General features: G+C 39.3%; 1 protein-coding gene across 1 annotated transcript; it reads right to left on the reverse strand.

The window, feature by feature from the left end:
• Positions 1 to 5509: 5509 nt before the first annotated feature.
• Positions 5510 to 20184, reverse strand: dnajc10 (DnaJ (Hsp40) homolog, subfamily C, member 10). The gene is made up of 25 exons (XM_031748427.2): positions 20015 to 20184; positions 18669 to 18925; positions 18389 to 18551; positions 18032 to 18082; positions 16588 to 16670; positions 16220 to 16351; positions 14943 to 15036; positions 14689 to 14766; positions 14456 to 14499; positions 13265 to 13330; positions 12761 to 12826; positions 12593 to 12682; positions 12351 to 12461; positions 12150 to 12264; positions 11735 to 11862; positions 10008 to 10124; positions 9815 to 9916; positions 8322 to 8382; positions 8028 to 8122; positions 7218 to 7351; positions 6976 to 7029; positions 6699 to 6846; positions 6396 to 6518; positions 5968 to 6075; positions 5510 to 5893 (listed from the first exon to the last, which is right to left on the reverse strand). The coding sequence occupies exons 2-25, from the start codon at positions 18876 to 18878 to the stop codon at positions 5882 to 5884; spliced, it is 2385 nt and encodes a 794-aa protein (XP_031604287.2). The 5' UTR covers positions 18879 to 18925; positions 20015 to 20184; the 3' UTR covers positions 5510 to 5881.
• Between the last annotated feature and the right edge of the window lie 1272 nt (positions 20185 to 21456).

Below are 21456 nucleotides of genomic sequence, written 5' to 3' on the forward strand. Positions count from 1 at the left end.
GACTGAAAACACACCTGGTGCTGGGATAAGGTGTAGTCTGTTTCTGGAGGCTGAGTGGTTCTATTCATGTTCCTGAGTGCTGACACAGCAGAGAGTTTGACACTGGCTGACCTCGTTGAGAGAAGTTAAATCTTTTTTTTTTTTTTCCAACATCTGTTCATCAAGTTCTTAAACGCCCATTAAAATAAAACTAAAAGCACAAGTAGAAATTTTTCTTTGGCTTTTCTCATGTGTTGTCACATCTGGTGTTGTCAAATATTTGGTTGTATTTTAGCCCTTTTTGTAAGGGTACTTGACAACGTTTCAGTGCTAGCTTGGTCAATTTTCTCGTCAATGTTTTGACCCTTTTTCATCTTTTTTCTATGCAAGATGAATCTGATGTAGTCTGGTATATTGCCATATCCTAGGGTGTTTTTGCCCTAGCTTTTCCTATATCTTCACTGATCCTTGCCTTTTTTTTTTAATTCAATATTATCAACATTCAATACAATATAATATTTATATAGCGCCAAATCACAAAAGTGGTTGCCTCAAGGTGATTGGTATTGTAAGGTAAAGACCCTACAGTAATACAAAGAAAACCCCAATAATCCTATTATGAGCAAGAATTTGGTGACAGTGGAAAGGAAAAACTACCCTCTAACAGGAAGAAACCTCCAGCAGAAGCAAGCTCAGGTAGGGGTGGCCATCTACTCGGACCATTGGGGGTCTGGTTGTAAGGTAAAGACCCAACAATAATGGGTTAGGGTTTTATCAGATTCTCTAATGCACGGTGTCAAATATGAGGCCCGGTGGCCAGAATCGACCCAGCAAAGACTCCAATCCGGCCCGCTAAACAGCTTTGGAAAATATGATGGAGGGTATAAATTTTTGAACTTTAAGTTATATTATCCGACATTTTACAGCTTTTTTTTCTGCTAATAAAGACCTCCCCCCACAGCCATTCATATTACACCGAAACTGTAATAGACAGAAAGTAATACACAAACAATTAAATGACAGAAAAGTTCCTGTTTTTTACTTTCTAATTTAGATATTTCAGTTCAATCAACAAAAATTTTGTTTTGAAACTACATGACAGTCTGGACAGTGAGCTACCAGAACTTTGACTGTAATTTTACAAATTATCATGTAAAAAGACTGAGACGTGCTGTGGAAATTGCTTTTCTCTGTGTTCCATTAGGATATCTCAGTATGTTAATTAAAGATCTTTACGCTGACAGAAAGGACAGTTTCACTCATCCGGCCCGCATTTAGATCAAAGTGGGCTGTATGTGGCCCACATACAGTTTGACATCCCTGCTTTAATGTGTCTCTGTAGCTGGTGTAGTCCAATATTTTGGTTATGTTGTTTCACATGTTGGTCAGAATTACTCTGATGTCTTAACCAGGGTTTAACCTATATATATCTCTATATCTGTTTAAATCTAGTAATTTTGTAATGTGTTAGCAGTTTTTTATGTTATCGCCTTACATTTTAGCTCTAGTTTTTGGGCTCATGGTTTGAAACCATAGTCACCTAGCAGGGATTCATATCCCATTAATATCCTGACCTAGGTTTCTAGGCCGGGTTTGGTATTAGTGTTTTGGGGGGTTTAAGCCCTAGTTTGGTCAGTTATGACATAATGTTTAGTCCTTTTTTCTGTTCTGCTGCCTTTATTAATTTTTCTTTCAATATTTTCCAATCTAATGTTTTTCTAGTATAATTCAAACCCTGATTTGAGCCAGTATCCACTGATGCTTTGTCGCCAGTTCAGTCTGGTATTTGCCATATTTTGGTCTTCTAACCTTTTGATGTTGCAGTCCTGATTCAGATTAGTTATTATTTTTAGCCCTGGTGTGTTTCCATCTTGTGATGTTTTGGAATAGTTGGCTAAATATCTGTTTGTTAGCCACATTCTCTGAATTTCTTTTGGCCACTATTTTTTGTTGGTTTTGGGGCACTAGTTTTAACCAGGGCTTCATCCAGTACCAGTGCTTCAGTTATAGTTCATTCCAGTATTATACATATCCCTCATTTGGTCTGATATATGCCCTGTTTTTTGTGTCCAATCCTTTTTTTTCTGTGTTTTAGATCATGATGTCTTAAATTTAGTGGTCTTGGAGTTGTGCTAATAGGGGCTTCAGGGTCTTGTTTAACACTTGGTGGTGTTAAAGGTTAAACAAAATTTCTCCAGTGTTAACAACATCAACAAATGATCATGGAAATATGGAATCTTTTTTTTTTCTTAATTATGTTTTTTAATGATGATGTTTAATTTAATAAAATTAAACAGCTTAAGCATACACAGAGCTACTCTGGCAGGATTTTCTCTTGTGTGTTAATCATTGTGATAAGGCATGTAAAAGTTTGTTCTATGCAGCACACAGCGTCACAGGAAGCAGTGCTCTCCAACTCAAATACAGCCAGCCAAATCTCCAAGCGTCCAACACGGAAAGTAATTTTAATCTGACATCATCATCAAAACACACACGCACAGGACTACCAGGTCGGTTCCCACAATAACTCAGTGAGTGTTTGTCCAACTTGTTGCTCCATTTCACATAATGAAACAATAGAATGCACACGCAGTAAGTGATTCCAGTGGTTTATGGAGCAGTGCTGCGTCAATGCTGACCTCCAACTGCCCACAAAACGGAGAGAGAGAGAAAGAGGTAAAGGGGGGACTACATAGAAATGTCCTCCTCTAATAATGTTCAAGTGGAAAGTATCTAAGGTCATTTAGGTAATTACAGTAATAGAGAACATTTTAACTATTGGTCTTTTCCTGTGAGAATTTCTATGTCTGATGGTTACACTGTATGTAATTATATACAGATTTATATAGAGAGGGACGTGATGCTGTCCAATAGTATAATGTGTAAGGTTTGTGTAACAGGTGAATTACTAAAGGTAGACCTGAAACACAAACGCCTAGCATAAAATTTTTTATAGGTGTCACTGATCACATGGACACATAAAGTAATTTAGTTTTCATGTCCCCCATAAAATAACCCACGCTAACCTCAGTGATCGTCTCACTTTTCATCTACCGCATACACACCATTGTTGCTTCAGTAGAAATTAAGAGGGTTAGTAGCAACCAGGCCCTGCTAATCAAACCAACTCTATAAAATCAGAAGTTTTGGCAGTTTGTAGGTGTGCAGCATTCTCAGGTGTCTTAACACATTTTCAGCATTCAGCAAAAACAAACACCTCATAGCAGCTGTCAGTGGCAATGGTGGAGGGGTGATGATTTGAGCTTGTTTTGCAGCTGCAGGACTGAGTTGACCATGAACCAAACCAAAACCAAGGTGTTCTAGAGTCAAATGTGAGGCCATCTGTCTGACAGCTAAACTTGGCCCATATGGGGTAATGCAACAGGTCAGTTATCCCAAACACATCAGCAAATCTACAACACAATCGCTGAAAAAGCAATGAATCAAGGTGTTGCAGTGGCCCAGTCAAAGTCCAGAGCTCAAATGCTGTAGTGGGACCTTGTAAAGAAGAGTGGGCCAAAATTCCTCCTCAACAATGAGAGACTGATAAAGTCCTACAGAAGCAATTACTTCAACTTACTTACAATTACTGCTAAAGGTGGTTCTACAAACTAATTGAATCATGGCATGCACTTTCACAGGACCGCACAGAGCCCTGGGAAAACGTTTTTTTCACAGGACTATATTTGACCTTTTTTCTGTTTTCGACACCAACTGGATGGATTACTGCAAAATTCGCATTCCCACTGGGATGACATTAATTGTTGGTTATACCCAAGATGTGATTTGTTGCCAAACAAATAGGTTATCGGCAAAATCAAGAATAATCTTCACGAATCACATGGATTTAGATGGGTGTAGCTACTGTGACGTCACTGGTTTGTGAACTCCTTGAGATGAAAGTTTTCACTGTCATCACATCACAGTGTTGGCTTTTTCAAACTGGAACCAGCAAGCACGCTTGTTAGCTAACAACTTTAAAATCATGAGTCATTAGCCAAGACGCATATTCAGTTAATCCTGCTTTCTGACTCTTAGAATGACCAAAATGTATAAAACTGAAATAATGTTATATTAGGTATGAACCAAAATGAGTGAGCCCATCAGGAAAGTGCTTACTGCAGTCAGAGCTGAGAGCCCTTTCCCCAAAGACTTCTACAGGGTTTTTCATGCAACAGGTATCACCCCCTGGTGGCCATTAAAAGGCATTACCTAAATTGGCTTTGCTTCTCAAAGCCAGAGACTACATTCATCTTTTACACTATGGTGCAAATTAGCCAAATATAAGCATCACTGCTGCTTAGTAGATTTTTACTTTTGAGGTAGACTCTCACCTACTGCTACAGAAGACAAAGAAGAGTTTCTCATGATCATCAAGAAATCTTTAATGTAAACCTGGCCAGGGTTTCCCAGTGTGATCATCAGAGACAGATTAGATGAAAATTATATGCACAGAAACATTATTATCACCACCTTTTTCTGTCTTACCCAAGGCATGGATAAACTTTAGGCTTCAGTTCACAAGGTTAGCAGACCAGCTGCTATCTACAGCTTAATTTATTGAGTGTTTGCTAACTATAGTAGACGAGTTTTCTTCAGACCACATAATACAGAACCGTGACACAATGTAATGTTCTCATGGTAATGTAATGTGATGCAGGTCCGTTGTGGATAAGCCCGTGTTCCAAAGGTTGAATCAGTGCACAGGTTCCGTTTCCTGATCAACTCTTTCTGGGGAAGTCACTGCACAGAGGAGCAACAGTGACACCTGCTGCCCTTCTTAAGATACGCAGCCATTACAAACCATTAAAAAGCTCCGAATTATTTCAGTACAGTTTGTTGTTTTTGTTTTGTTTTGTTTATTTGTGTAAATTTCCCAAGATCAATGCATCAGTTTTATTTGTTTTTTACTGTGGAAATACATATTACATATAGCAAGTAATTAATGATTTAATTAACTTTAACGCATAACCACATCCATCAGTATAAACCGTTTTTTTTTACTCAGGATTTCAGCGGGCACCCAATCCTTGATATATTCTGAGCTCTTTTCAGAGACTTTATAAACCCTGTCTGCACGTATTTATCTTGTCAATCCAACTTTTCTTAAGCTCCTGTGTCCTGCACAATTTTCAGCCAGATGACACAGTGAGTGAACAGTGAGTGAACAGTGACACCTGCTGGTCAAAGTGTGAATAACTAAGAAAACATCTACCGCTGTGTGTTTACGTTCTGGAGTCCATACAGAGCATTGAGGTGGACGATCATGTTTTCTGCCACCTCATGTCCCTCTGGATGCACCCCTATCCAATCCCCAAAAACTCAGTTTGACACACAGAAAAGCAACACTGTTAAGAAACCATGAGATTGAAATGCTTGGCACTTTTGCTTGAGAAAAAAAAAAACAAAGTAATTGAAACAGTTAATACTTTGTGATTATTTCTTTTTTCTGAATCTTGTCAACATCTTTGTAAACTTTGAATTTAACCTGCAGCGATGGTTGTAAAACTCACAGGGATGCACACACATCTAACAGAAACAAACCGTTTTATTCTCAAACAGTTTTTACATGAGCAATAAAATACAACACTATGTCAACATTTGGATCTGTGAGTGTGTGTGTATGTGTATGTGTCAGTAACATGATCAATACACAGTGTCCCAAAGTTTTACTTCATAGAGTAAATAGAAACAATGGAGACAATTATAAACCAAACATAAACAAGGCAGAAGTGTTCAGTACATTCAGCACAGCAGGTAACAGTCTGTCCCAGTGTTCCAGCTGTAGTTTCTATAAAGGAGTGTTGACCGATTAATCATCTTGCTGGGACAATCAAATTCACTTCCGTCTCTACCTGACCAATCAGGTGGCTCATCTCCCTCACAGTACCGCCCGCTTCCATCACAGCTCATCCTACAACACACAAACGTGTCAGACTCCAATTCAGCTGCTGGGTTGATTTGTGTTAGAAGTTAACCGGCGCGTACCTTTGGCTTGTTGTGTAACCGTGGCAACAGCTGTTGTAGCCGCTGTCTGACGGTGTCAGCGATCACGTTAGCGTCTCGGCTATTGATATGCTCCCCACTCTGTTCATGCTGTCAGAACACACACATACACACACATTATAATCTTTTCCACCATTAAGTCAATCCATAACTGACTCTTTCCCATCAAATCTGATGATGAAGGCTGTGCTTTTTGCTTTTTAAAAAAAATAAATAAAAATAAAAACAAGCATATAAAAAAACTGAGGCATAGAGAAAACATGGCAAACAACACAACTTAAAAACAAAAATAAAAAGAGGCTACAGCCATGAAGTCTAATCCTAGAACATTCTTACTCTGAAGTGACAGTGCTAGTCACGGTGTGTGTGTGTGTGTGTGTGTGTGTGTGTGTGTGTGTGTGTGTGCTTACCCTCTTTTTTCCCAGATATGGGTAAAATCTGACAGTTGGGTAGGCGGTGATTCCAGCTGACTGACAGGTCTGATAATGAGCCTGACAGTCAACTTTCCCTGCCCGGACCTCGCCTTTAAGCATCTGTCAATCACACACACACAAAAAGCATGACTGCAGGACTCTTGACTACAAGAGAACCATACTTTTAAACTCTTAATTTGTGCTTCGTCCCACAGTCTGTTGGAGGAGTTTACTTCCGGTTTGTCTCATCAGTCACTGCAGAAAAAAAGCAACAAAATTCATGCAGAGAAGTTTTCTCACCCGAGCTAGGACCTCAAACTCTGGGGCAAAGTGTTGACAGGGTCCGCACCAGGGGGCATAAAAATCCAGGACCCAGTGATCCCGACCTGACAGAACCAGAGATCTGAAGGTCTCTGGAGTAAGGTCCACAGAGGCTCTGGGTAAAAAACTGTACACACAAGAGAATAACTCATCTATTAACACTGTACACGTCCCATTTCACTGGTTCTTTTAATGCAGGAAGAAAAAAAACCCTAAAGAAATACAGAAAGACAAGAAAAGGCAACTTGCATCTCACCTCAGTGCCCATGTTCTCAGTGAATGGGCATCTCTGTGCCAACCGTTATAACTCCTACAGAGACAGGCAGGCGGAAAGGAAATCAGTAATCAATAATCTAAGTAAAAAGAAGATGTAAGAAGGTAAAACTAATAATTCTGATCATCTGACATGTTGTGATGAAACTCATATCCGTATTCTCGTCTCATTATCCTGGGAATATTCATTTCCCGACATCTGAGCATGTAAAGTGAGTTACATACGTATAGCGATCTGGCTGCCGGCTGTTTCCAGGGTACAGGCGGATTTCTGGGTATGCTCTCACACTCTGGCTCTGACAGAACGACTGAAAGCGCTGACAGTCGACCGAACCGACCAGGATCTGACCTGAAAGCAGCTGGATGGAGAGACAAACCAAGACAGCGTCAGGTTAGAGGCTGCTCTCTCCTTCTGATAGCTGAGTCCTGACCCTCTGTTTTCATCTGCTGATTTCTGTCACTTGCTTTAGGTCCATAAAGAAAATCACAATGTTCCTGGTTTTCTTCACAAATTCAGTCATAGGTATTAATTTTAAAACTGACATCTAAACTGAATTTCTTTCCTTTAAGGTTCATATATTTTTGGACCAGGACACAATTTGGTTATTTTAACTGTTTAATAAATCTTATTCAAGCTTATGTTATACAATAAATATGGGTTTAAAGGAAATAATCTCAGCTTTGAAGAGTTTTTAGAAATATGCTATTATCTGTCAAGGACAGGTCATGCTGCAGAAACAAATCTATCAAAGAGAGAGCAGGAAAATTGTGAATGGCAAATTGAGACCTTTGTACATTCCGAAAACAAAAGACCAAAAGTGTCTACTAAGGTTCATCTAAAGCATACAACAGCAGAACAAGCTGGAGGCCGTGTCATGGCTCGAGCTTCCAGTGGCTCAGGGTTACTGAAGTTTACTGATCAGGTGACAATAGAGTGAAGCAGCTAGATGACCTTTAAAGTTTATACAGCTCTCCTTCTTGTGTTCTTTCAGTTTGTGTCTATTGTCTATATGGCACATGTAAAGTGAGTTATACCCGGGCCATGCGTCTCCATTCAGGCATCAGAGCCTGACAGGGACCACACCAGGGAGCATAGAAATCTACCGCCCAGATCTGTCCTTCATCTCGACCTGCAGCAGAGAAACAGACCACTGTGTTAGACTTTAACTTTAATAATCCCCCCTTCCTCTATGGTGCTTTAAACTAAAAGATGGGAATGGGTAGTTTTAATAAAACAGCAATTGCAGCTGTCAAGTTCTTTTACAACAGTGCTGTTCAAAATCTAGCCCTTTGTGCAAGAAGCAGTTTATTGTCAGGAGCAGGTTTTACCTTTCACTTTCTCTGTGAAGCTTGAAGGATCCAAAGTCAGGACAGATGGATTAACCAGGTCCTGCAGAGATAGAAAAAAGCCCTTTGTGATCTCACTGTCTTTTCAATACTCCACTTTGAGACCAAAGGCAACCAAAGGAAAACAGCAATGAAAAAAAAAATACTATGCATCAAATATTATTTTGTAGTAATATTGACAGTGGTGATGGGCTCTGTATTGCACTGATGTGTTAAACGATGTAAATGTGAGCATTTAACACAGGTGTGACTAAAACAAACTTTCAGAATAAATGTGTTTGGGAGCAGCGTGTGAATAAAAAGTCTGACAACATTAAGCCCACGCAGGCCTCAGTTTTAAACAAAAACACTGATAACACAACAGCAGCAGTGATGATGATGCTGGCAGTTTAACGTGGACCCAGAGTCTGTTTACACACCACAAAGAGCAAAGAGGCAGAGCCATTACCGAGACATTGAGCTCAGGAAGAATGAAAGAAAAAGGTTTCTAGTGACGTAAACAGCAGGGCTGTTCCTGTGATCACCATTAATGCCTTTAGTGGAGAAAAGCGAGCGGGAGTCCTTCATCAAAACACCTGATCATCAAACTCTGACGTAAAGAAAAGCAAAGTATGTAGCTGCTCCATCCACCGCCGTTTGTTTTACACAGAAAAATCTGCAGTAAATCTCCAGAAGTTGTATTAAAATGTTCAGATGAACCGTTAACTTCGTCCGAACCCATGTTCAGCTCTCTGAAGGCTGACAGCAGCTGTCCTATTTTAGATGGAAGCAATACCTGCTGTAAACAGGGGTGAGTCTAAAGGGGGACATGGGGTGTAAAAAACCATATTAACGTCAAGTGCTTTCATAAAACATTTCAGATTAAAAGTGAAATAATATAAAATATTGTATTAATTAAATTGCATCAATATTTAAATATATAAAAATAAAACCTTTTTTTTCACAAGCCAATAAACATGTACACGGGCCATTAAACTAAGCCATCGACCTGAGGGTTGTTAGCTTGGACACTGGATTATTGTTAATTTTAATCAAAGTCTACACCATTGTGTCATCTGTTATCAGCAGCACAAAAACTTTCCTCCTGTTAACATTAGAGAGGTTAATTTTCATGCCTTAGTTTAGCATTTAAGAATGTTTTCTTAAAAAAAATGAAATTAATGTGGTATGCAAATACAGCTAAAGGGTTTAGCTGGGTTTCTTCTTTTACATGCAGTGAAACTTTAAAATATTGCAGTTTCTAAAATGGAAACCAACGAGCAGTTCATTCTGAAAGACTTGTGTTCTCTTTTGAGTTTTTATTATTGCTCATAAATGAAACTCAAGTATTTCTTATCCGATTACTTGATTAGATTACTCATAATACAGCTGCAGCTGTAAATTTCGTAAAGGCACATTTTGACCAAATGGTGTACAGATGCAGGGATAAATCCATAAGCAGGGAGGAGCCATTTCAGTTGTATTTGATGTAGTACCTGTATAAACTCCAGGATGCCGTCAGCTGAATGATGGCCTTCATATTCATGCACAGAAGAACCATTAAAGATCACTGTGGTGGGATAAGCCTGGATATTATACTGAACAAAGAGAAAAGTAAATTACTAGTTGGTCGGCACATTTTAGTGTTAAGCTTAAAAATCAACAATATACACGGACGTGTGTGCTTACTCTAGAACAGAGGTTGTGATGGATGGTACAGTCCAAAGTGCCAAACTTCATCTGCCCAGCTAGCTGGATTGAAGCTTTTCTCAGTTCGGGCAGTAAAGCTCGACACGGGGGGCACCACTGCAAGCAAGGGCCAAATGTTTGTGAGGTTAATAAGTAGCACCGACAACTCTGAATTCTTACCCTATGTTCAGATCTGAGCTACCAAGGCTTTAGGCTGTTGGTGGTCGTTATTACTTCAGTAGTTTGGTTTTTAACTAGTGCTATTTACAAACTTCAGTTTTCACAAAGTGGTAATAGATTAAAACAGATTTTAAGTCCCATTTTCTCACTTTTGGTTTTTACTGTTTGGTTCAAATCACTATGGATGACAAAGCTTGATTAATTAACCCTTGTTCACACAGCGGTCTCAGGGTTTCAGGGTGACTGTTTGTGTTGTAGGTGTAGCACCACCACCAGCCCTGAAGTTAAACAAAGACTGGCTGCGTCATCAGTGCCAAAAACATTTGGAGCAACCAACAGATTACTCTTGTGCTTGTGCTACATTTGGTCCCTTGCTCAGAGCTCAGTCACACTAGAATAAAAATAGTATTAAACTGTCAAACCTTGCAATTATAAAATAAATTTTTTAAAATAACAGTGATTGCATTGAGTATTGTTTGCAACTGAAGAATGCACAAATAGCTGAGGCAACTGACTGGACACCCAGAAGTTGAGCGTGCGGCTCTCTCAGTCTCTGGGTGAACAGCTTCAATCACCAGGGCACAGCACAGCTCGCCTGGTGGGAGACGTGTCTCCAAACAATCCCAGTCCAGCTCAGACTGGATGCAGTCACGTGAAGCTACATCAGGGTCAAAAGCTATTTGAAAGTGAAATTCTGATATTTTTTATATTAAAAAATTTAAAAATTTAAAAAATTCTTTAATAATTATTTTATCTTAAATAAATTACTTGTTTTCATTAATTTCTTTTTTTGGGCTTCAAATTTATTTTTTTCAGTTTCAGACTCTTGATCCTGATTATAAATTAGATCCTCCGTCTAATTTATAAACAGAATGAATGTCAAGAGACTGCAATCAACTTGAGTCAATCTGGACTGATAAGAGCAACTTGCCTCATCGATCGCTTTTATCAATGTTTTACAGTCAAATTTGTCACATTATCACAGCTGTGTGTAACTTCCTCAATCGCATTCAGCCAACTCCCATGCTCCCTGTTTCTCATGAAAACGCGACAAAATATCAATGGTTGGAAGAAAGAGAACAGTATGGATATATTTTACAACTGATATCAAGGAAAATAAGATGCTTTGTAAAAGTTTTACTGGTTGTTCCAAAGTGGTTTACACTTTGTATTTTAGTCACTGAAGCAACTTTAGATTTAGTCTACTATAATCTTGTAATATTTAATCAACTAAAACTAAAAGATTTAGATGCGACAACTACAAACTCTTTTGTAGTGAATCAAATGTAAATAAATAAATAAAGGAAGAGTTTGTTGTTCACTTTTTTGGTCACAGCTTAATAAATAATTTCAACCACTAAAATAACCACTCAGTTGAAAATCTGCCAACAAAAGATAAAGCACAACATCATAATGCCCCATGTACAATGCTGAGAGGGTATAAAAAAATCATAATAATGTCACAGTCTGTTCAGCTCAAGTATATTTATTAAAGTAAGCGGGGCCCCTGTTACCCAGTTTTGTGATTAAAGTAGTCAGATACAAACCGGAGCGAAGAAGTCGACGAGCCACGGCTCCTTTTTGTCTGAAGGAAAGTTGTCCGGCCCCAGAGTGGTGACAAAAGCTCGAACGCTGTCCCTCGCAAAACCCACAATATTGTACAACACATCTTTGCCTACACAAAACACACGAGTTAATGCAGATGAGCAAACCCTCTCTGAACTGATTAACTTAATAAACCATTGTTTAACCAACCTTAACAAACTGGGTCCTCAAATAATAACATGAGCCCTTTTTTGGAACTCCTCTATCCTTGTAACCTTGTAACAAACTGCTAGTTGGACAAGACGTACATGTCCTCCTCAAACATGCAGAGATATTCAAACTAATTTAAACAAATAAAATGCAAGTGGAGAGCAACATGGGAATACAGCAGAAGTACAATCCAAATGTAGTACTGACCATGGTGGATCTCAAAGTCATGGATTCCCAGTCCTTTAAAGACAGCCATACAGGGTTTATGAATGTAAAGAGACTGACACAGCTCTGAGTCCGCTATACAGTCCACTCTGCCAACCTGGAAGGACAAACAGTCAGTCAGACATACAGGCAGGCAGACAGATACATGCAGAGACACGGACAGACAGTCAGATAGACAGATACCTGTATGTGGTCATTTCGGAGGAAAGCTTGTAGCTTCTTGTACTCGTTGGAGGCAGAGTTTTTGTTACCAAATGTAAAACTGATTAACCAGCGATGATGGGCCAATTTACTCTGGACGAAACAAGTTACACTGCATCAGAACAACTTTACATTGTACTTCTGTATTATATTGAACTGCGCTGTAATACAATACAAGTAATTGTATTATGAACAGGTGGACTGTGCATCTGAAGTCAGAATACCTGGAAACTGTCACTGGTGAGAAGTTCCAAATCAGGTAGATGGTTGATGACCTGATTATAAATTTCTTTACTGTCCAGAGTATTCAGCCACTGAAACACATACACATAGTCAGTATTCCAGTACTATACACAGTATTAGCACAGACAGTAGTGTGTTCTGCGTCTTACAAGTACACTGCCTGGTTTATTCAAAGCACTTCCAGGTGGGAATAAAGCAGTTGCTCCACTGGTGACCTGAAACACAAGTTCAAAGCAGAGCACTACTGTGATATATTTGACTGCGAAATAATAGTCTAAAGTCCTCAAAGCAGAGCCTCCTGGCTGTAGCTCTGGCTGTAGCTCAGGGGGTAGAGCATCTACTAATTTACTAATTGGAAGGTTTGGTTTGTTCCCTAGCTGCTCCAGTCTGCATGTCAAACTATTCTTGGGTAAAATACTGAACACCACATTGTTCTCTCATTGGAGTGTGAATGTGTGAAAAAAGCATGTATGAACGGGTGAACGAGGCATGCTGTATAAAGTGCTTAGAGTGCTAAGGTAGAGTAGAAAAGCACTATGTACGAACCATTTACCCCCATCTTTGCAGATGATACTCTCACTTACATTGTATATAAACCCAACTACACAGATATCTCATGTAAGTACTATTACTATGGTACTTCTGACCCTTACCTGGAAACTTGCACAGATCTGTTCATCTGTTGTGCAGTCCATCCATCCCACCTTAACTAGACCATCCTACATTCAGACACAAACACTTAGCAGTTATAAAGCGATCAAACAGGCACTGTAGTATTTATTACAACACATACATCAGCATCACAGCTACTAATAAACTTGTCATGATAGAACTACAAATAAAAGTTAGATTTTTTTAAAGATTTTTAACATTACACGATGTACGTTACAAATGAAACATAACTTGAGGATAGTGAGCTACCTTTATAGGATTCAATCAAACTGCCTAGACGACACTAACTGTGATAGGTCTGTCGGTCACAGACAGACATTGTTTACAATTGTTTGTTTTTTTTGTCTTTGTCTGTTCTGTAGGACAGTGTTAACATTATTAGTGACATATATCCTCAAGGCCCTTTCACATAGGACACGACATGTGCTGCGCTGACCACTAACTAGATCGAAGGACCCAAATTTTGTGTTGTGCTGACCGTTGTGCTCTGCCTGTACATCTTTTTTTTTTGCAGCCGTTTTACATGTAGTAAGATGCCCCTGCTCCTTGTCATTTCAAAATATCTCTCTCTCTGACTTTTCTCTCTTCTCAAGTACTTTATAGGAAAAACAAATGACCTCTTCAAGCATGTGAAAACTTCTAAATCCATCCAGGGCCAATTTAACCTATCCCGTAAAACACACCCGCTGTGTAACTGTGATATCACATCTCTAAAGCAGTTTTCTTCTGTTCTTCACACAGCTTCAAATGACAGAAAATCTGAATGATCATTAGAAGCAGAGCATGTGGTCTGCACCGGGCCTTATAATTTGAAAACTGACTGGATTCTCTCTGTGCCTAATTTACTGCCCTCCTTATTTGCTCCGTGCAGCTTGATGCAACTTCCATAAAAAATATTTTATGTAAGTGATGTGGAGCACAAAGCAGTTTCAGGGATTCTTCTGAAACATACTGCAGTGTGTCTGGTGGAATTTAAGCATTTCTCTGAGTGGGTACTTCAGGTGTAAGAGTCACGGGCCTAAGAGGCTGGAAACCACTGCTGCATGCCCCTCCCTGTATGGCTTTGTAAAATGCTCTACTGGCTCAAATCTTTAAAGTGAATTCATTTATTCGGTAGACATAGCATGTCTCTGTGATAAACAGCTGTAACAACATTACTGCTGTTGTCTCACCAACATTCCTGCCAGCTTCTGTCTCGTTCTTGGCTCCAGGCAATCTGAAAAAGAGACAAACAGCCTGTATTTTAAACAACAAGCTTGATAACACCAGTACACTCTGTGCATCCACGTATCAGAGCACGTGGTTATGTAGACTGATTTGTGACACAACTGCCTGTCTTTTCATAAAAAGTTTGTATGTGTGTGTGTATGTGTGTGTTAGCATGTAAAAAAAGTGCAAGTGTTACCTCCACTGTCAGAGCAGAAGGTGATCAGCCAGCCAAGCCCTGACGAGAACGCACTCTCTATCTCACTGAACACATTACCTGGAAAGAGAAAGGTTAGCATTAAGTATAGGATGAGGAATAAACTCGAACAACAGAAAAACTCTCCACCGACTGTATTTCAGTGAAAGTTTAGCCAGACTGCTCACTAACACAAAGTTAGCTCATCTCAATTTAGAAGAAAAATGTGAGCTGTGTGGTCGCAGGTTGTAGTTCACCTTGCCAGAGCTGAGTGATGGTTGTAGTGATGAACTGCATGGAGAAGCGAACCAGGTTGTCTCTATTGCGCTCCCCATTGAATTTCTCTGGTCTCTACAGAAATGCAAAGAATTGAAACATGGAACATGTTAAATAAAGCTTTCAGACGGTGAGCACAAAGTTTTATGTCTGGGTTTTACTTTGTGAGCGTGTGAATGCACAAACTCATCAGCGGAAAAGTGACATTACAATACACCAACTAAACATGTGCCCCAAGCAGCAGACATCAAAGAAGTTTAACAGAAATAACTACTCGGCTGTCGGGTCTCCAGCTGTCTGTATCCGCATCCACAACAGAGTGCAATCAAATCTATACATGGTTCTCCAACAGCGTCAGTAGCTGAAGTAAATGTACCCTTGAACGAGAACGTACTCACTGATTTTCCTTAACATGCACTTTTTGTTTAGTGTAAACAAACAAAGGAGGCAAAGGATAAATAAGCTGTTTGCCTATCATAGGAAAAGTTCAATTATGGACTAACACTGTTAACTGTATAAAACTGGTTTCAAGCTTTTGTCATTACTTTGATGAGTCTGTTAATCTCGTTTATCAACGTTAGGTTGAAGCTTTTAGCTGGTGCCTGCTCAGGTTTGTAATGTTCAGGTGCTTGAGCTAACTCAGTATGTACATGTACAGTGGAACCCCGACTTACGGAATTAATTCGTTCCAGAGGGTCTTTCGTAAGTCAAAATTCTCGTAAGTCGAAGCACCTTTTTCCATCGCCTTTTGAGTGAGGCGATGCTGGCTGAAGACGAAGTTCTTGGTGGAGGCTGAAGAAAGCATATGTATGCATGCATACATACGTACGTGTACATGTACATAACATTATGGAATTTAATTCTAAACATTAAAACTAAAACTTACATTTACGTTAATTAATGTACGTACACTGTGCAATGATATTTTTTTTAACATTTTTTTAAACTCGCTCATATTTATGCCTTATGCCGGCCCTATTATGAATGAACAATAGGCTAATTGCAAACGAAAAGCACACGAAATAGCGCACTGCAACACCAATACATCTTTCACGTGGAACAGCGAAACGCATTTCGCAAACGGATTTCGTTACACGGGCATTTTGTCGTACCACGGGCAAAAATATTGCCGTTAAATGCCTTCGTAACTTGAATTTTTCGTTAAATGGGGTCTTCGTAAGCCGGGGTTCCACTGTACTACATTCATTTTTCAAAGTTGAGCTATATGCATTTTTGCTACAAAAAGCAGTAAACACACCTGTCCTGATCTGTATATGTACAGACTGGGGTAGCTGTTGATGCCTTTCCTCCTGCAGAGATGATTGTTGTCTCCACAGTTCACCGCTCCAATCCTGATCACACCATCCATCTCCTTGGCAAACTCCCTCCACTGTGACATGCAAAGGTCAAAGCAAACAGACACGTACATATTTTAGTGTCTCACTCTGTCTGACACAGAGTCTAACTCTATCTATGTGATTATTATCAAATTACAACTTGAGCAAGAAACTAACAAAACCAGGAATGTTTTTCTAACAGAGGCATATATAACACAGAAGAAAACAAAATCATAAAAGGGTGCAAGACTGAGGATGTGTGTTTAGTGTGTTTCTTGTGTAGTGTTACCGTCGGAGCCAGCTGGTGACAGTGGGAGCATCGTGGGAAATAGAAGTTGATGAACCAGATTTCTCCGGAGTTCACTGCTGCTTCTGAAGCACACACACAGACACACAGACACGTCAGTCGCTACCCGTTTACGCTCTTGTTTCTCACACGATGTTTGTGTCGTGGTGCCTTTGAAATCCTTTTACTGTTGCTCCCACTAATAAGAGTGGGGTAAAGCTGTAGTTTGGAGAAAGCTGCACAGCTGCTCTGCTTTATACTGAGGTCTGAAGACTTAAAGGAAAAAAGGTTTACGGCACATATATACACACACAAAAAAAAACAGACAGGAAACAGCAGTTATTCTGGAGTTTGACCAGCCATTCCCAAACCTCACAAGTTTGAATTGCACCCTGCAGCCCACCCAAAACTAAAATCAAACAAGATAACCATTAAACATTCCCTTTGTGTTTTCACTTATTCACTTTGATTTGCTGCTGACAGGTTTACTTCCAGATTGGGCTCTTTGTGTCTGATGACAAGATATGAAATAAGTTCAGGATAAAAAACAAATTTCTTTTTGGAACCAATCCAGCACTCAAGACAAACAACCAAGAGCTTCTTCAGGCCTCTTCACTCATGAGCAGAGAGTTTGAAATCAGAAGAAAAGCCAAAGACATCCATTATGAAAGAATGGAACCTGATGTTCCGCACACAATTACAATGTGTATGTAGGACTATTACAGGACTATTACAATTACAATGTGTGGAACCGCACATAGTAATTACAAGTGTATAAATGTGCATCTGGGATGTCAAACATAAGACTGAGGGGCGAGAACTTCAGATTAGATTTTGGACTTTGTACTGTAATTTGTCTTTCAGACAAAATGATTTTTCTTCAGTCCTCTCAGACTGCTCATTGTGGATTACTAAATGTGAACATTTGAGAATGGGCTAAAATGTTTTTATACAAGAACAAACAAACTGGAGATGTTTGTTTGTTTGGTGAGTTGATTGGTTATTTGGGGCCATTGCACTGTTTTTCTGTTCCAGCACAATTAAGATTAGCTCAGGATCTGTATGACCAATGAACTAAAATGTGTTTGACACCTCTGAAGTTCCTTATGCAATATATGATGTCTGTTATTAAACAAGAACAACATCTGCATGGAACTCAATATGACTGACTCCAACCGAGTGACAAAAACTGAAAATAAAACAGTAGTCAGGAGGTGTGAAAATAAAGAAGAGATTGTACTAATGACTGAGACATAAAGACAACTCCCATTATTTCTCCTCAAAAAGATTTCAAAAGCCAATCAAAATAAATTTGAGAAATCTTTAAATTTAGATAGTTCTTACGTGTTGGCATTTTCTGACAGGAAAACATCAAACAAACTAAAAAGAATGAAGGTTTTTCTCATTTGTACACTAAAGCAAAAACAGAATATGTTTTATATCTTACCAAAGTCTCCACTGTCCAGCGTGATGATCTCCAAATCATCGTCATATATACCTGGACAGAAAGACAAACTTAAATACTGAACAACTCTTTGTTCACAGCAGAGCTACCTATTCTTTTCTTTTTACAATATCCTCATAAAACGATTTCTATACAAACCATTGTAAAAACATTAAAGTGTTGTAACATCTCATTGGTTGTATGTCTGTGAAGGTTCTCAGTCATCCAGGTCATCGTAGTCAAAGGAGTTTGCAAAGAAAAGCGTCTGGACTTCTTTAAGTTGCTTGAAGACGTTTCACCTCTCATCCGAGAAGCTTCTTCAGTTCTAAGGTCAAATGGCAAATCTCATTGGTTACTTACCAAAGTCATATCTGTAGTAGTTCCAGCTCTCATAGCGTCCTCCCTGCTGCTCGTCCAGCCCTTTTTCTCCATATTTATCATATTTCTTTCTCAGGTCTTCATCCTTCAGAACTTCATAGGCACGATTGACCTGCAGGAACTTCTCGTGGGCTGAGGCGTCACCCTGAAATAGTCGATAAGCACCTGTTTTGTCAGGGTTTCATAGAGACGCGACAAATTTCAAAGAATTACGGTGTCATTTTTTTGTGTTTCTGGATTGTGGTTTGTCCATGTAACTCACAGGGTTTTTGTCAGGGTGCATGGTGAGCGCCAGCTGCTTAAAGGCCCGTCGTATCTCTTTGGTCGTCGCTTCCCTGCTGACTCCCAGCAATTCATAGTAGTCCTGGCCCTCTGCCCAAACTGCCACCAAAAGGACGGTGAGGAGCATCGGCAGCACCGTAAGCCAGACGGACCGAGGGCGCTGGGCCCTGAGGGCAACCCTGTGCGCCATGGGGAATGCTCCTTCAATGAGTCAACGAGCAGCTGCAACTAAAGGAACTGGGGCAGAAAGACACAAAGATCAGCTCTAAATACCCTGTCCACCCAACCCTGTAGCCATTACCATCCCCCTGCCTCACTAGTATCACAGTAAGTGAGGCAAACAGCTTCTTTCCACAGCAAGAAAAAACCAAATACAGTCACCACAGGAGAGCCAGCGTGTCACCTTAGGAGTGTCGTTTACATATGTGGCCTGTTTGGATTGGCTTAAAGGATGGAAGCATTATCTCTACTTTTATATGGCCTCAGGCTTTAGAAGGACAAGTGGTCTGCAGCTAAAAGAAAGAGCAGCATTTTTTCACACCATTGTCTTTTGCATTGCAGTTTCCTGCACCTTGAACTATTCAAACAGTTGCTTTGATATCTGCAGATTTCTTCCCTGTTTTCAGGGTCACTCCAGGGGGATCGCCTACTTTTACAGTACAACAGTTTTCCTTGAGAAAAAGGAACATATTACAACATATTTAGTTTTACATCTTACACAAACAAAAAACACAAATTTAAATGAAAGCTGCATCTGCTTCCACGAAGCTGCCTTTTAATTAAATGGTAATTACATTTAATAAAAGGTAGCTTTCAAAGTAAACGCCTTTATTTCTCTATTCTTGAGCAGAAACAGAGCATCCATGTAGATTTGGGAACTGTTTACAAGATTAAGGAAGAAATAAATAGTAATAGTACCACTCAGATATTTTAATAAAAATTTCAGAAGATTCTGAAAAACAAGCCTAGTGAAAAATCTTTTTCTTGATACAGTAGAAGAAGCCAAAAAGGCGACACATCAAAGTACATGCACTGTTAACACGCCTGTGGTTATTACCACTGCTGGGTGTGCACAGAGGAAAAAGGAAAACAAAACATTTCTGTTAGGTTTTCTAGCTCTTCATTAGGACCCCTGAAACAAGCTAAGCTAAGCTAACAGCCAGACAACAACAACTATTCCCGTTACAACTTGCTCAGCTAACTAGCTCGTTAGCTTCACTGCGACACGGAGCTGTTTGCTGTCGTGTTGGTGAAGCAAAAGCCAATATTCGTGTAATATGTAGCAGACATTTCAATATTAATTTTTTAATGCGTCGGCTTTGTTACCTTTAAAGAGTCCCAACTTCCAAAAGTCTGGAAATGAAGATCCGCATCAGCGTCCGGCTCGGACCCGGCATCAAGTTGCACACAAGCTGCTTCCGTTTATTGTGCTTCACAATAAAGGTCTTGCAGCTAAACGGTACACTCTGAGTCTCACACAGACAACATAAAACTGTATGTATGTTCAGAAAGCCGCTCGCTAATCTAATTTCATTGTGGTACTCTGTTAATGATGGCTGCTGTTCCACCCACCAGCTAGAGTTGTAATTGTATTTTAATAACAGAAGCTCTAGCCACCGGATACATCTTGGTTGTCTGTAGTAACTTGACAAATATTTAACAGTACCAGCCACATATTGATGACGTTCACGCAAATGGTGTGTTCGTTCGTCGGCGGATGTGCGATCCCAATGCTTCCAAAACTTTTCCACGGAATTTCAGTGTCCGGAAAATAATTATGAGATAAATATTCTTAAAATAATTAAAATAAAGTAATCAAATGGGGGAAATATAATTTCAATTAAAAAACGTTGATTTAGTTATTAGATCAATGCATTTTAGTTATTCTTGAATTTTGGGTAATTAATTAGCAATCCAGCCGGCGTGTACCTTCTAATATTTCACAACATATTTGTTTTCTAGCATTCCCTGTGTGTATGTAAACGCCCTGTAAGTAATGTTTTGTTTGTTCTTCCTACTAGTGCTTTTCTTTTCATGAATTTCTCGTGGATGCAATTACTCCATCAGTCAGTACAGGTTCCGAAGAGGTTATTAATGTGATGCTAAAATGCTGATGTTTATTTGAAGCTTTTAAAAAGTTCATTTACGTTAGACTTATCAGGTACTTAGGCTATAGTGCTTTCATTGAAAATCCTCGTTTGGCCAAACCAAGGGGTTAATAATGCTACAAAAATCTTTTTTTTTTAAAGCTGTTCCCTTAAGAACTGGCCACAATGGATCATCTTTGTTTGTTTGTTTCTGAAGTTATCATTCAACACTGATTCCCCGTCCAATAGCAGTTTGAATCACGGAAATAAAGTCTGTAGTGGTCAAGAGAGTTTTGTCCTGTGACTATGCACAGAAACACCCTTTTTCCTCAGAGCTTGCTTGCCAGGTTTTCCCTCCTTTAATGTGACTGGGTCAGATTTTACCCAGAATGTGAAACATCAGCAGACCAATTACAACTGGAGCATTTACAGCATGAAGCAAAAAAGTGTAGTATGTTAAATTATAGTCTATAGTATATAGATTTTATTGATTCCTTTAAATGTTTTCGGTTAAGCCCAAAATAAACAAATCATCATTAAAACAAATCCCTTGTATGCGTGTTGATGGAAAAATTAACTGTAAGAAAATAAAAGCCCTCAGATATTTTTCTGTACCGCTTCCTCGCTGTTTGTACGTTCATTTCATTCATTAGAAAAATACAAATGAACGATGTTACGCAG

Source organism: Oreochromis aureus, linkage group 16 (genome assembly GCF_013358895.1).
Source record: "Oreochromis aureus strain Israel breed Guangdong linkage group 16, ZZ_aureus, whole genome shotgun sequence".
Classification (NCBI taxonomy): Eukaryota; Metazoa; Chordata; class Actinopteri; order Cichliformes; family Cichlidae; genus Oreochromis; species Oreochromis aureus.

What these genes read in the sequence shown, in the direction of transcription:
- dnajc10 (XM_031748427.2), bottom strand. Translation starts at nt 18,878, where the DNA reads ATGGCGCACAGGGTTGCCCTCAGGGCCCAGCGCCCTCGGTCCGTCTGG. An exon ending in TGACTTTGAGATCCACCATG is followed by an intron (nt 11,863 to 12,149) that starts GTCAGTACTACA and finishes TGTTTTGTGTAG; the next exon opens with GCAAAGATGTGTTGTACAAT. An exon ending in AATGGAGACGCATGGCCCGG is followed by an intron (nt 7,352 to 8,027) that starts GTATAACTCACT and finishes CTCTCCATCCAG; the next exon opens with CTGCTTTCAGGTCAGATCCT.